At 38.8% G+C, this 13,888-nt stretch overlaps 1 protein-coding gene across 1 annotated transcript in view; it reads left to right on the top strand.

Annotated features, from left to right (window-relative positions):
- Positions 1-13,888, top strand: part of LOC107576664 (mediator of RNA polymerase II transcription subunit 13-like) — a 115,670-nt gene that overhangs the window by 68,013 nt on the left and 33,769 nt on the right. Inside the window, exon 9 of the mRNA XM_016262810.1 lies at positions 2,879-3,607. Within this exon, the coding sequence (XP_016118296.1) occupies positions 2,879-3,607 (729 nt within the window). The remainder of the gene's footprint in view (positions 1-2,878; positions 3,608-13,888) is intronic.

Below are 13,888 nucleotides of genomic sequence, written 5' to 3'. Positions count from 1 at the left end.
ACCAGTGATATCAGCATTGGTTACCATGGAACCAGAGGCCTGTTCTGCTTTTCTGAGGTGTTAGGTGCATTTCGGGGGAAGGGTCCATAGACCCTCGTAATTGGCCATTTGGTTGGGAGTTGGGGAGTTCGATATTATTTGTTAAATATAACAAAAAGTTGTGTGTCTGATTGGTCCAAATGCTACACACACATATATATATATATATATATATATATATATATATTTGTATAAATATTGTGTGTAAAGAATAAAAGCATTCAAGCTTAAGCAGAGCAAATGAAAAAATAAAGCAGACCGTACCATTTACAGTATAGAACGGAGTCTGCCTGTTTATCATGTTATATTGTTTCACATGTTAATGTTTAGAAAAACATTAATATCCACATGCTTGGATGAAAGTTGGCTCCTCAGTCTGATTAAAAATAAGAACGTGCGTCGGCACAGACGTTCCAGAGACACAAAGATAACTAAGTAGGTGTGCTAAGCAGAGTTCCTTACAGTGCTTTGTGTTTTCTGTTCTTAAACCACTCTCCCTCAAGGAAACTTAAAGGAAGCATATGTCTCAAGATTATTTCGCAGTCAGATAAGCTCTCTTCTCTGCTCACTCGGGCTACAGCTGCGCTTATGTGCAGTCATGGACAGCTGTCTTTCCTCAGTCGACTGCTGTTTGGATTTCATGTGATTTCTCATTGTGGTGCTGATATTTTCAGTTTCACTGATTCATTTGATCAAATGTAATTCCATTTTGTAAGATCATTTAGTAAGATCATTTTGATCAAAGTAATTCCAAACTTCGTGAGGCAGACGACGACATTCTGTGATCAAATACAATCAACTTAACACACTCCCACTCAGTGCATTTAGTTAATACTGACTTTTAGTTTGCGTGCTTAGGATTTATCATGGATTCCCTGCATTTACCGCCAGCAAAGCAACATGTAGTAAAATTCAAATAGTGTTTTTATTTTTAGAAAAATAATTACAGATCGAATATTCAACTGTTTGTGCATATATGTATATATATAAAAGGCTGTCATGTCTTATAAGAGTCTGCAGATATTGCTATGGCGTTAAATGATGTAATTTATCTGTGACAGACTGTTCAGACTCGCTGGTTACATGCTACTAATAAATTGTGTGTGGTAGAAAATGATAACTTGTGTTTATAGATTATAGACTAGCTTATGAGTCTCACTGACTAACTCAGTGGTAAAACTTTTGTTATTGTAATATATGCGCCCTAATATTGTTGCGGCTTGTAGTGACGGGACTTGAAAGGAGATGGACCTTTAGTATCAACATAGTCCAGATCTATCGGTGCCTACTTAAGGTAGATAATTGTTTTATAAACCTGAAGTACTAAAAAAGAATGGGCCCAAGCACTGTGGAGCGTTGTAAGTAACGTTAAGACAGACCTAATCTCACGTAGAGCTGTGCGGGGTTGCTGTTAGTCGTCGTCTTTCTGTTCATTGAGTAGCTGTTCAGTTTAGGCCAAGAGAATGCCAGGTGCCATGGGACTGTTGTCATTTGCCAAATATATTTTTTGGAAGAGACCCAGCATTAGAGGTGTGATGAAACTCTTGAGTCCCCCGTGAAGTGAAAATGACCATGCGTCGACCAAGATCCTTTCTGCTTGTGTGTACGTGTGCGAGTGTGAGTGGCTGTGTTGTTGTTGTGTTGCGTACATATGAAATTGTGTTGAGTGTGTGAATAAGAGAGGGTATAATTTTACCCTAGACTCTCCCCTGTGTTCTGGACATCTGGACATAACTCTTTTTAGCTTCTAAGTTTGTGCAGTTTAAGTTTGTGCAGGTATATGTGTGTGTGTGTGTGTATGTATATGTATGTATGTTTGTTTGTTTGTATGTGTGTTTATATATATTACTGACTCCAAACTGTCACATAGGTCTACATACTCACACCATCTCAGTTCCAACCTCAAAGTAGCCTGTGGTTTCTTTGTTTACATACAGGCTAAATTAAGTTCCTTGCCCCCCCCCCCCCCCCCCCCCACAACCAACACGTCTTCCACAAATACACCCATTTTTATATCTTGTCTCTCTGGAATCTTTGTGCTGATTGGTAAATTACAGCATTCTGCAATCAAAATGTTGTTTGGGAATTTTTTTTGTATTTTGACAGCTAAGCAGCACAATTGACCCCCCCCCCCCCCCCCAAAAAAAACTTCTCACACTACATGTGAACTACACGCTTTAGCCTCTCTTTTAAATACTAACATGCATACATGTAAAACACTGTAAAATGTCTGAAGCAAACTGAAGTTTACTGTCTTTGTGATGTGAGTGGTTGTTTTGAAAGCCTTGCATTTTTAAGGAAGGAATGAAAGGCATGTATTTAAAGCCTTCGTTTGTAGCTACAGGCTTGTGTGTTGAGATACTGTGGAGCTTGAGATGGTGACTGCCTCAAGCACAACATTATAAACGAGACACTGTACAAGGAAAGCCACAAAGAAACTTTGGCAGCTGCTGTGCTTTACATATCTCTGAAAAAGTGTGGACACAAGTTATCAGGTCAGACAGACTCTGATAGGAGTGGAGTGCTTGTTGTTAAAAGGGTGGTTTCTTAAACCTGTCCTTGGACTCGACAAGCAGAGAATCTTTATTCAGACAGTGTTTCTTCAAGGATCCGATAATAGTAATAAAATTCTAAATAATGAGCTAATTAACAAACTGTTACATTTCTCTGTTACAAGTCTCAAAGGCTTATTAAACCTGAAAAGAAATGTTATGAACTCTCACAGAGAAAAGAAGTGAATAAAAAATATGATTTCTGGTAATAGTTTTTTTTTATTAATGATGTCATCAGTTCATAATTCATGTATCTGTTATATTAAAATATTTCTTTATCTTTTCAGGCACAAAACGCTGAAGCAAAGAGCAGGCAGCACGCCTGGTCAGCCGCCCACCACTGGTCAGACGCAGCAGCCAACCATCAAGCACAAAGCCGGGGAGAAGCCCGAAAAGGGCGACAAGCAGCAGAAACGCCCGCAGACGCCCTTCCACCATCGCAACTCAGTCTGTGAAGATGTCTCCATGGAAACTGATGCTTCTGCGGGCCAGCGCTTGGCTCTTAGAGGTCAAGAGGGTGGCCGGTTTCCTGGACTTCGCCCATCTGATGTGAGCATTGGCTCAAAACCTCCACAACTACACAGCGGGGGCGGAGCTACCATGGGCAGCAGTGGCTCGACAGAGATGGTCGGCTCTCCTCAGCCACCACCGCTGAGCCCTCACCCCTGTGAACGTGGCGAGGAAGCCTCAGACGCCATTAAGAACCCCTCCACACCACACAGCCAACATTTTTACCCTCCTTCCGCAGAGCCATGCCTCCTACCCCAAAAGGGCCCAGATGATGCCCGTTTGGAGCCCCACACACAACCTTTTCCCCCTGCATACCCTGAGCCCCTGGAGCCCACACCGTACATCAGTGCAGCAGTAAACCTGGATGACGACGGGAGTCACGCGCCGTGGAGGTTCTTTAACCTGCCCCGTAGGAAAGATGCAGAGTTTCCCACGCCGTCATTACCAGGAGACAAACTCAGAGAAGAGGCGTCACTCGGAGCTGAAGGGATTATGTCTGTTACTGAGTGAGTATCACACATTGTTTCATGCACCACACACAGTTTCATGCACTTACTTGAAGGTAAATAATGTCATTTCTGAGCCACCAAGCAAAAATTGAGAAGGCACTTCCCTCTATCTTCCATTGATTGGACGAACAGACAACTATATGTAAATGATCTCTGTTATGATTAGACATTGTTCAACAGGGTGGGCCAGTTTACTGAATACCGAATAGATATTGATATTAAGTCGTCATACCCATTGATCTGATAACCTGATTTCTGAACAGTCCATTTTTGCAGCTTATATTAAATGAGCTTTTTGATTGGGGAAGAGACCTTTTGCGATCTTTGGCTGCAATGTTTTCAAAATGAAGAGCAAGGGAAAAAATCCTGTTTTCCTTCATATGTCCCCTTTAAGACACATTTTGTTTATATTCTCTTTTAAAACCTCCCTGAAGTCTCAAACAATGCAGTGAACTGAAAGTACATATCTTTTGAATATAGAGCTCTCTGTAACCTGTAAACAGCCAGGGGGATTGCATTGTGCATTTTGTGTTGTGTTATAATGACTTAAGTAACTTTTTCTAAAGTGAGAGCGGGACCACCCTGTGGACCCCATTAATCCCCTTCGCTCATTGCTTTTTATTTCCAGCAGCCAGAGTTTGAGCCCCCAATACTGAACCCCAAATGTCCTTGTCTGCTTGTGAACTGTGTGTTTGAAATAGCTATGATGTAGCCTCATGCACTGCTCACTCAAACACACACATAAACACACTCTTGTTTTGTGTAGATTGTTCTTTCCACACACACACACACACACACACACCATGTTAATCTCTCATGATGCGCCCTTTTGACATCATATTTCACTGTGCAGGCCCAGCACTGTTGTGAACTAGGAGATTATGGGTCAATTTCACACATGCATATAAACACTCAGGGGTTTAAGTGGGGATTTAGAGTAGAAATGAGCATCGTATACGATTAAACACCAGCTTGTGGACCTTAAGGACACATACAAAAACAAGACTAACATCGAGAGACATTGGGAGACAGCTACACACTGGTGAGATTTTTGTTTTTGGAAGAAAAAAAAAGTTTGTTCATCAAGGCTGCTTTTATTTGATCAAAAGTACAGTAAAAACAGTAATGTGAAATATTATGATTTAAAATTTTCTAAACTTTTTTTTAGAATTTTTAAAAACGTAATTTATTCCTGTGATGGCAATGCTGAATTTTCAGCAGCTATTACTCCAGGCTTCAGTGTCACATGATCCTTAAGAAATTATTATAATATGCTGATTCGGTGCTCAAGAAAAAAAAAATCTTATAATTTTGAAATCAGTTGTGCTACTTAATATTTTTGTGAAAACCTTTTTTAGTATTCTAGTTTCAAAAGAACAGCATTTATTTGAAAAATAAATCATTTTGTAACATTATAAATCTCTTAAATGCCACTTTTGATCAATGTAATTATATATATATACTTGCTGAATAAAAGTATTAATTTCTTTAAAAAAAAAAAATCTTACTGATCCCAGACTTTTGAATGGTTGTGTATGCTATATAATAAAGAATGCAATAACCATAAAGGTTGTTATTAAAAACATTTGTTTTTAGAATGTTTTGAATCAAAAATAAATGTTTTAAATGTGACGTTCATGAGTTGGGATTGACGTCAAAAGTCACATGAGTATACTGGGTCGATATGTGTGAAATGGACCTTCACTACCTACTGTAATTGCATGGTTAATTTTTCTATGAAACCGTTTATATTAATAATAAACAAAGGGTGAAATAAGGTTGTGTTCATATGCATACATGCTCAGCACTGACACTCTTGCAACATTCACCAACCCTTCAGACTTCCAGGAAAAGCACCAAGGGAAGTTGCCTCCCATGCGGCTACCTTGATTTAAAAGCAGTCATTTGACACCAGTGCCAGTGCTGTTTGATGACAGTCTCCAACTAAGTCGTGACATGTTTACTTGTATGAAGAATATCTGCCAAAGTGTACATCTTATCTGCTTTCTCCAGAAACTTAAATCAACAAACGGTTATCCACACAGCTTCCAAAGGACGTGAAGTCGTTGTTTTACTGTAGCTTGGTCTGTACAATTCTTGTGCCTATACTGTTAGAGAAATGCACATTCATCGCTTTTGCCATGTTACTTTATTTCAAAAAAATGAAAACATTTGGTTTTTCATATAGTCCATAATGTCTCATCTATTAACATGAAATTGGGTTTGTTGAATCTGTGAGAGTGTTTGGACACGTTTGTGTGAATCATGTTCGTGTAGTATGAACTTTTCCTCTAAACTGTTGCGGATGAGAGCTATTGAAAGCAATGACTTTAGGCCCTCATAAATTCACGAAGCAGCAGTGTTATGACAAAATGAAGTGTACACATCTCTGAGCCGTGCCGTTGTCTTCCTGGAAGAATGCTTGTTGATAGTATTAAGTTAAAAAATATGTGCCCCTAATCCCTCACTAGAAACAAAAAATGCCTGGTTTGAAAATGTTTTAGCATGAGTTCTTCACAAATATTTGATGTTTTATATAATGCAGTTTCCTTCAACAATTTTAGACGTACATGAACATTCCAACATTCCAGTACTTTGCATCTATATTGTTTTCACTAGAAGATTGTTGTTTGCCCGGAGTTGCCCAAGATCAGGAAAGAGAGGTTTAGAGAGCTGTCTCCGTTGGCCACAGTGAGATGTAATGGTATGCAGTGCAATCCCAGTATGCAGTTGGCTATTGTCCTCTTGTGTCTATTCTGCTGTTATGGCCCAGTGTAATCCCTGTGCTCTCTGGGGCCTCAAAATGGGTTTAATCTCTGGCCAGCGCCACTGTGCGCTGTCACCCCCCATCAGAGCTAGAGTGGTCTGATCTGTGAGAGGACAGTCGCAGATACTTACCATTCAACCAACACAGAGGGATTTTACATAACATACATAATAAACAAGTAAAGATTTGAGAGACAATGAGCGATAGAACTGTTTTTAAAACTTGATAGAACTTTAAAGCGTGTAGACTGCATTATAATTTAATAACAGAAAACTGATATAGGTTTTCTATTATGCTATGAATGTTAATTTCACTAAAAAATAATATTTTAATCTAAAATATTGCCCACTCGATTGGTCTGAGTAATATCACACATTATCACAATTTTTTTATATCAGTCGATATCGATAATTATCACGATAAATGTAATTAAAAAAAAAAAAATTATTTCAAGTTTAAAGGGAAAAGTAGAAGTAGTTGCTTGAGTTAGGATCAGTGGTGGAAAGAGTACTGAAAAAATATACTCAAGTCAAAGTACCATTACCTTCCAAAAAATGTAGTGTGAGTAGAGTAAAAGTACTTATCCAAAAAACTACTTGAGTAAGAGTAAAAGAGTAGCCTATTTAAAAGTACTCATGAGTATTGAGTAGTGAGTACTGAGCTATGGATTCTACCCCCTCATAATAAACGCTGTACACCGCAATTTATAGATTTGAAAAACTTTGTATATTCTGTCATTCACATTATCTTATTTCTCATAAAGAATGAAGAGTATCTATCATCCCGCAGTTTTAATTTTGACTGCCAACTCTTTAAAATACATCAAAACAGCACGGAAACAGTACTCACTTGAAGAAAAGATGGAAGTTATTCTCAGTACAATCATCCCCATTTAAATAATAAAGTTTGAAAAAATAGATTTAAAATCATGTTTAAGGCCACTGAGACAGCATATGCTGTTGTTGCACATAAAATATTAATGTTTAGAACAGTGCAACTACAAACATCATGAGAAACACAGTTTAGCATTACACACCATGATATGGGTTAAAATGAGAGCCCATTTCTCTCCAAAACGGTGCCAGTTTTAGCGTTTTGCAATAAAGAAATAAAAATAACTAAGTGTTACAATTTTAACATGCACATTGTTCTAGAAGGATGGCAAATTCATGCCATACCTTTTACACATTTACTCAAATTGTTATGCTGATAATACAATTTGTAAGGAAAAATGCATTAAATAGCGAAGTATTTCTGGGGAATTTTTCAAAGGAAAACACACACACGTCTCTTTGCTGAGCCGCGGCGGTCTCTGTGAATCAGCAGCATCCACAACTGAACGGAACAAAAAGTGTTGAACTTGAAAATTGTTTATGCGCGAGTGCACTTGCTAAATGAAGGCGGATTTTATAAAATGGATAAAAAAAAACGTTTATTAACGAGCTGCAGTTTTATTACATCACACGCTGGCACAGATGCAGTATATTAACGCCACGGGTCATCAGTAAGGTGCAGATTGGTCCTCAATTTGTTTCCAACACACTTTTTCACAGGCGCATCACGCGCTCAAACTCATCAAAAGTCAACAAGTTCAACAAGCAACAACGACTTATCCAAGTGACCGCTGCAGAACGCACTCGAGAGAGTCAGCACAGATCGCGCGTCTCAAGTGAGTGGGGAATTTACCAAACGTGGCACTTGCGGGAGTTAACACTGTATGCAATACCCGCGACCTCACACCAAATTTCAGGCCGTGGTAGGGATGTGCGGGTCTAGTCGACTAAAAGGTACAGCTCCTACTAGTCGACACTGAAAACAATAGTTGATTACATGACAGAAAAAAACCCCCATGATTTAACATTCAAATTACTGTCATTTTAACATGGCATTTAAAACGTTTTAAATGGCAAGTTAAAATAAACCGTTTGAAAAATAATACATTATTTTTTTAAAGTTTATCTGGGCAGAAACTACATTTTTACCTGAGACCTCACATACGTTTTCTTCGTGTCAGTTGCGGCGAGTTCAAAAATGACCATGCGAAAGACGAGAAGGTGTGGGATTATTTTGAATTAGAAGAAAACGGAAAAGTCAGTGGTGGAAAGAGTACTGAAAAAATATACTCAAGTAAAAGTACCATTACCTTCCAAAAAATGTAGTGTGAGTAGAGTAAAAGTACTTGTCCAAAAAACTACTTGAGTAAGAGTAAAAGAGTAGCCTATTTAAAAGTACTCATGAGTATTGAGTAGTGAGTACTGAGTTGTGGATTCTTCCCCCTCATAATAAACACTGTACACTGCAATTTACACATTTAAAAAATGTTGTACATTCTGTAATTCACATTATCTAGTTTGTCATAAAGAATGAAAAGTATCTATCACCCAGCAGTTTTAATTTTGACTGCCAACTCTTTAAAATACATCAAAACAGCACGGAAACAGTACTCACTTGAAGAAAAGATGGAAGTTATTCTCAGTACAATCATCCCCATTTAAATAATAAAGTTTGAAAAAATAGATTTAAAATCATGTTTAAGGCCACTGAGACAGCATATGCTGTTGTTGCACATAAAATATTAATGTTTAGAACAGTGCAACTACAAACATCATGAGAAACACAGTTTAGCATTACACACCATGATATGGGTTAAAATGAGAGCCCATTTCTCTCCAAAACGGTGCCAGTTTTAGCGTTTTGCAATAAAGAAATAAAAATAACTAAGTGTTACAATTTTAACATGCACATTGTTCTAGAAGGATGGCAAATTCATGCCATACCTTTTACACATTTACTCAAATTGTTATGCTGATAATACAATTTGTAAGGAAAAATGCATTAAATAGCGAAGTATTTCTGGGGAATTTTTCAAAGGAAAACACACACACGTCTCTTTGCTGAGCCGCGGCGGTCTCTGTGAATCAGCAGCATCCACAACTGAACGGAACAAAAAGTGTTGAACTTGAAAATTGTTTATGCGCGAGTGCACTTGCTAAATGAAGGCGGATTTTATAAAATGGATAAAAAAAAACGTTTATTAACGAGCTGCAGTTTTATTACATCACACGCTGGCACAGATGCAGTATATTAACGCCACGGGTCATCAGTAAGGTGCAGATTGGTCCTCAATTTGTTTCCAACACACTTTTTCACAGGCGCATCACGCGCTCAAACTCATCAAAAGTCAACAAGTTCAACAAGCAACAACGACTTATCCAAGTGACCGCTGCAGAACGCACTCGAGAGAGTCAGCACAGATCGCGCGTCTCAAGTGAGTGGGGAATTTACCAAACGTGGCACTTGCGGGAGTTAACACTGTATGCAATACCCGCGACCTCACACCAAATTTCAGGCCGTGGTAGGGATGTGCGGGTCTAGTCGACTAAAAGGTACAGCTCCTACTAGTCGACACTGAAAACAATAGTTGATTACATGACAGAAAAAAACCCCCATGATTTAACATTCAAATTACTGTCATTTTAACATGGCATTTAAAACGTTTTAAATGGCATGTTAAAATAAACCGTTTGAAAAATAATACATTATTTTTTTAAAGTTTATCTGGGCAGAAACTACATTTTTACCTGAGACCTCACATGCGTTTTCTTCGTGTCAGTTGCGGCGAGTTCAAAAATGACCATGCGAAAGACGAGAAGGTGTGGGATTATTTTGAATTAGAAGAAAACGGAAAAGTTTTGTGTAAACTGTGTAATGTCAAATTGTTTTACAATAACTCTACTGGAGTGATGCGTAATCATATTCAATACAGGCACGTAGGCGTTAGCTTAGAGGCTGGCCAAAGTCAGCAAATGTCAATCACGTCATTCACTACAACCCGCCAGTGCTGCGATCCCATTCGCGCCATCTATTCCTCTAACAAACACCCACTTCGGTGGTGGTGCGGGATGTCCAGGCACTTTCTGAAACTCTATCGGCTTGCTTTTCGTTATCTCTGCGTGCCTGCGACTTCAGTTAGATTAGATTTTAGATTAGATTCAACTTTATTGTCATTGCACATGTAAGGTACAAGGCAAAGAAATGCAGTTAGCATCTAACCAGAAGTGCAATAAGCAGTAAGTACAGGATATACAGTGTCTCCAATATGTTACAAATGTACAATAAATATACAGATAAGGCAGTACTATGGACATAATTTACAGATTTTTAAATACTATCAGCATGATATACAGATAGGTGTACTTTGAACATACTATACAGATGGATTATGTAATAAGTTTATGTACACTATAAGCAGAACAGTGCCTTGCGGTCAGCAACTGAGCAGTTCCCATACCAGACTGTGATACAACTGGAAAGGATGTTCTCGATCGCACACCGGTAGAAGTTCACCAGGATGGCTGAAGACAACTGGTTCTTCTGAGCCTTCTTGACCAGACTGGAGGTGTTTGTGGTCTAGGACAGGTCCTCTGAGATGTGGGTTCCCAGGAACTTGAAGCTGGAGACACGTTCAACAACTGTCCCGCTAATGTGGATGGGGTCATGCGTGTTTCCTTTCTTCTTCCTTTCTTCTTCCTGAACTCCTTTGTCTTACTGGTGTTAAGGAGCAGGTTGTTGTCAGTGCACCATGCGGCCAGGTGCTGTACCTCCTCCCTGTAGGCAGTCTCATCGTTGTCTCTGATGAGGCCAATCACCGTGGTGTCATCTGCAAACTTGATGATGGAGATGGATCCATGCATAGGCCTGCAGTCGTGGGAGTAGAGGAATGGGCTCAGCACACAGCCCTGTGGTACGCCGGTGTTGAGTGTGATGGTGGTGGAGCAGGTGTGACCTGACCTAACATGCTGAGGCCTGTTGATCAGAAATTCCATAATCCAGTTGCAGAGTGAGGTGTTAATGCCCAGGTCTCCAAGTTTAGTGGTCAGCTTGGAGGGAATGACAGTGTTAAATGCTGAGCTGAAGTCAACAAACAACATCCGTACATACGTGTTGTTATTGTCCAAGTGTGTGAGTACCGAGTGCAGCACTGTGCATACTGCATCCTCTGTGCTCCTATTGCTACGGTAGGCAAATTGGTGTGGGTCCAGTGTGGGTGGGATGCAGTTCTTAAGGTGAGCTAGGACCAGTCGCTCAAAGCACTTCATAACAATAGGTGTGAGTGCTACGGGGCGGTAGTCATTCAGTTCCTGCCGAGCGCGTTTTTTCAAGTGCAGGAATTTTATTGTTAATCACCTCAGTTCCCGTCTTTCACCAGACCACATTGATAATTTCACTGAACAAATAACGCATGGTCTGAGTAAGTAAAATGGGCATTGTTGCATTTTGTTTTTAGACAATATAGCCTACACGAAGTACGTTTTTAAAAGCTGTTTTAATGCTAAACCTTGATAAACCTTCCTATTGTTTTTGACTTGTGTTTTAATATGTTGGTTAACGTTATATGAAGATTAAGAATTCTGTCAGGCTATTGATTGATTTTCCATTGTTCTGCATTTCCCCAGCTGATTTGAATAAATAAGCTATGCTTTGGCCAACGTTGAGTGTATACTCCTTTTCTTTTTTCTTTTTTTTTTCTTTTCTTTTTAATGACCGCCTAAAATTAAATGATAACGCGAGGCAAGTGAGCGGCAAGCGGAATTCATTGAGGGATTTGACAGTGTGATTCATAGATTAAGTATTTCAAATATAGGCTATTATATAGGCTATGCTACATGCACGCACAGAGGTTTTTTTTTCTTACCATCTTTTGGGGGTTTCTTGCTTTTAGACTAGTCAACTAGTCGGATACAAAACTTTCGTTTAAACATCAGTCAAATTAGTCGTCGCGCACCTCCCTAGTGTAGATAGGCAAGCATATATATACAAATCATTTAGTAAGCAGAAATCCGAAACTTACCTTAACATATTAAGTTAGAGGAAGATATGACCGAATTGATGCTTGAAGAATGCACTTCCAGCAGCCATGATAAACAGTTGGCGGTTAAAGTTTTCTATGCACAATTTGATTTGACGAAAGTCACGAGACCTATTACTCTCTATCCCATCATGTTGATGGATAAAATTAAAATAAGCATATAACGACCACAAACGAAGGAAAATAGCGGAGTAAAAGTACCGATACATCACTTAAAATGTACTCAAGTAAAAGTAAAAAGTACACAATTTTTAAACTACTAAAAAAAGTACAATTACTGATAAAAATTACTTAATTACTGTAACGTGAGTATTTGTAATTCGTTACTTCACACCCCTGGTTAGGATGCAGATGTAAATTTGTTCATTATCAAAAAATTTAACATCTGTAAAAATGGTAACAACCTCATTTTTTATATGATGAAATGCAATTATTCTGACTGTTTGAGTTTTATTAAAATTAACCGTTGGACTTCCATAGTAGCATACATTTAGATCATGGTAACCACAGTTAAAACCACACATATAGCACCTCAAAACCATGGTAAAAATGTAACTATATGGTTTCAAATATTTGTATGAAAAATCAGTAGTCTAAATATATTGAGTATAAATGGATAAACGCTATAGCTTAATGAAAAAATATACTGTAATTAAATTCCATTACTCATTTAAAGGTGACGTATCATGAAAATCTGACTTTTCCAGGTTTTAAGTGCTATAATCAGGTCCCCGGTGCATCTACCAACCAAGGAAACATGAAAAAGATTAACCCAGTAACTTTGTTTTGGTAAGCCTTTTTCGGCAAGCGTCTATGAAAAAGAGCACGTCTGATTTCGCTCCCTTGGTGACGTGGCAAAGGGATCCGATTATAATATTACCGCCCCTTAATCTGTAAGTTTCCACCCATGGCACCGTCATTTTGATTTTGCAAGCGACGATGGTGTAACGCCATGGCAAAAGTTTGAGCAAAACATGCTAACTGTTCTACCTTTGGCTGCACAGAACACAATTTACAGTCCCAGCCTCAGAGGAGACAAGAGAGCAGTGGATTTATTGATTTATTTAATGTACAGTGGTGTGAAAAAGTGTTGGCCCCCTTCCTGATTTCTTATTTTTTTGCATGTTTGTCACACTTTAATGTTTCAGATCATCAAACAAATTTAAATATTAGTAAAAGATAACACAAGTGAACACAACATGCAGTTTTTAAATGAAGGTTTTTATTATTAAGGGAAAACAAAATCCAAAACTACATGGCCCTGTGTGAAAAAGTGTTTGCCCCCTAAACTTAATAACTGGTTGGGCCACCCTTAGCAGCAACAACTGCAATCAAGCGTTTGCGATAACTTGCAATGAGTCTGTTACAGCGCTGTGGAGGAATTTTGGTCCACTCATCTATGCAGAATTGTTGTAATTCAGCCACATTGGAGGGTTTTCGAGCATGAACCGCATTTTTAAGGTCATGCCACAGCATCTCAATAGGATTCAGGTCAGGACTTTGACTAGGCCACCCCAAAGTCTTCATTTTGTTTTTCTTCAGCCATTCAGAGGGGGACTTGCTGGTGTGTTTTGGATCATTGTCCTGCTGCAGAACCCAAGTTCGCTTCAGCTTGAGATCACGAACAGATGGCCGGACATTC

The sequence above is a fragment of the Sinocyclocheilus grahami genome, unplaced genomic scaffold, assembly GCF_001515645.1.
Source record: "Sinocyclocheilus grahami isolate Dianchi unplaced genomic scaffold, SAMN03320097.WGS_v1.1 scaffold32.1, whole genome shotgun sequence".
In the NCBI taxonomy this organism is placed as follows: domain Eukaryota; kingdom Metazoa; phylum Chordata; class Actinopteri; order Cypriniformes; family Cyprinidae; genus Sinocyclocheilus; species Sinocyclocheilus grahami.
This window is presented reverse-complemented; position numbering and strand designations above follow the sequence as displayed.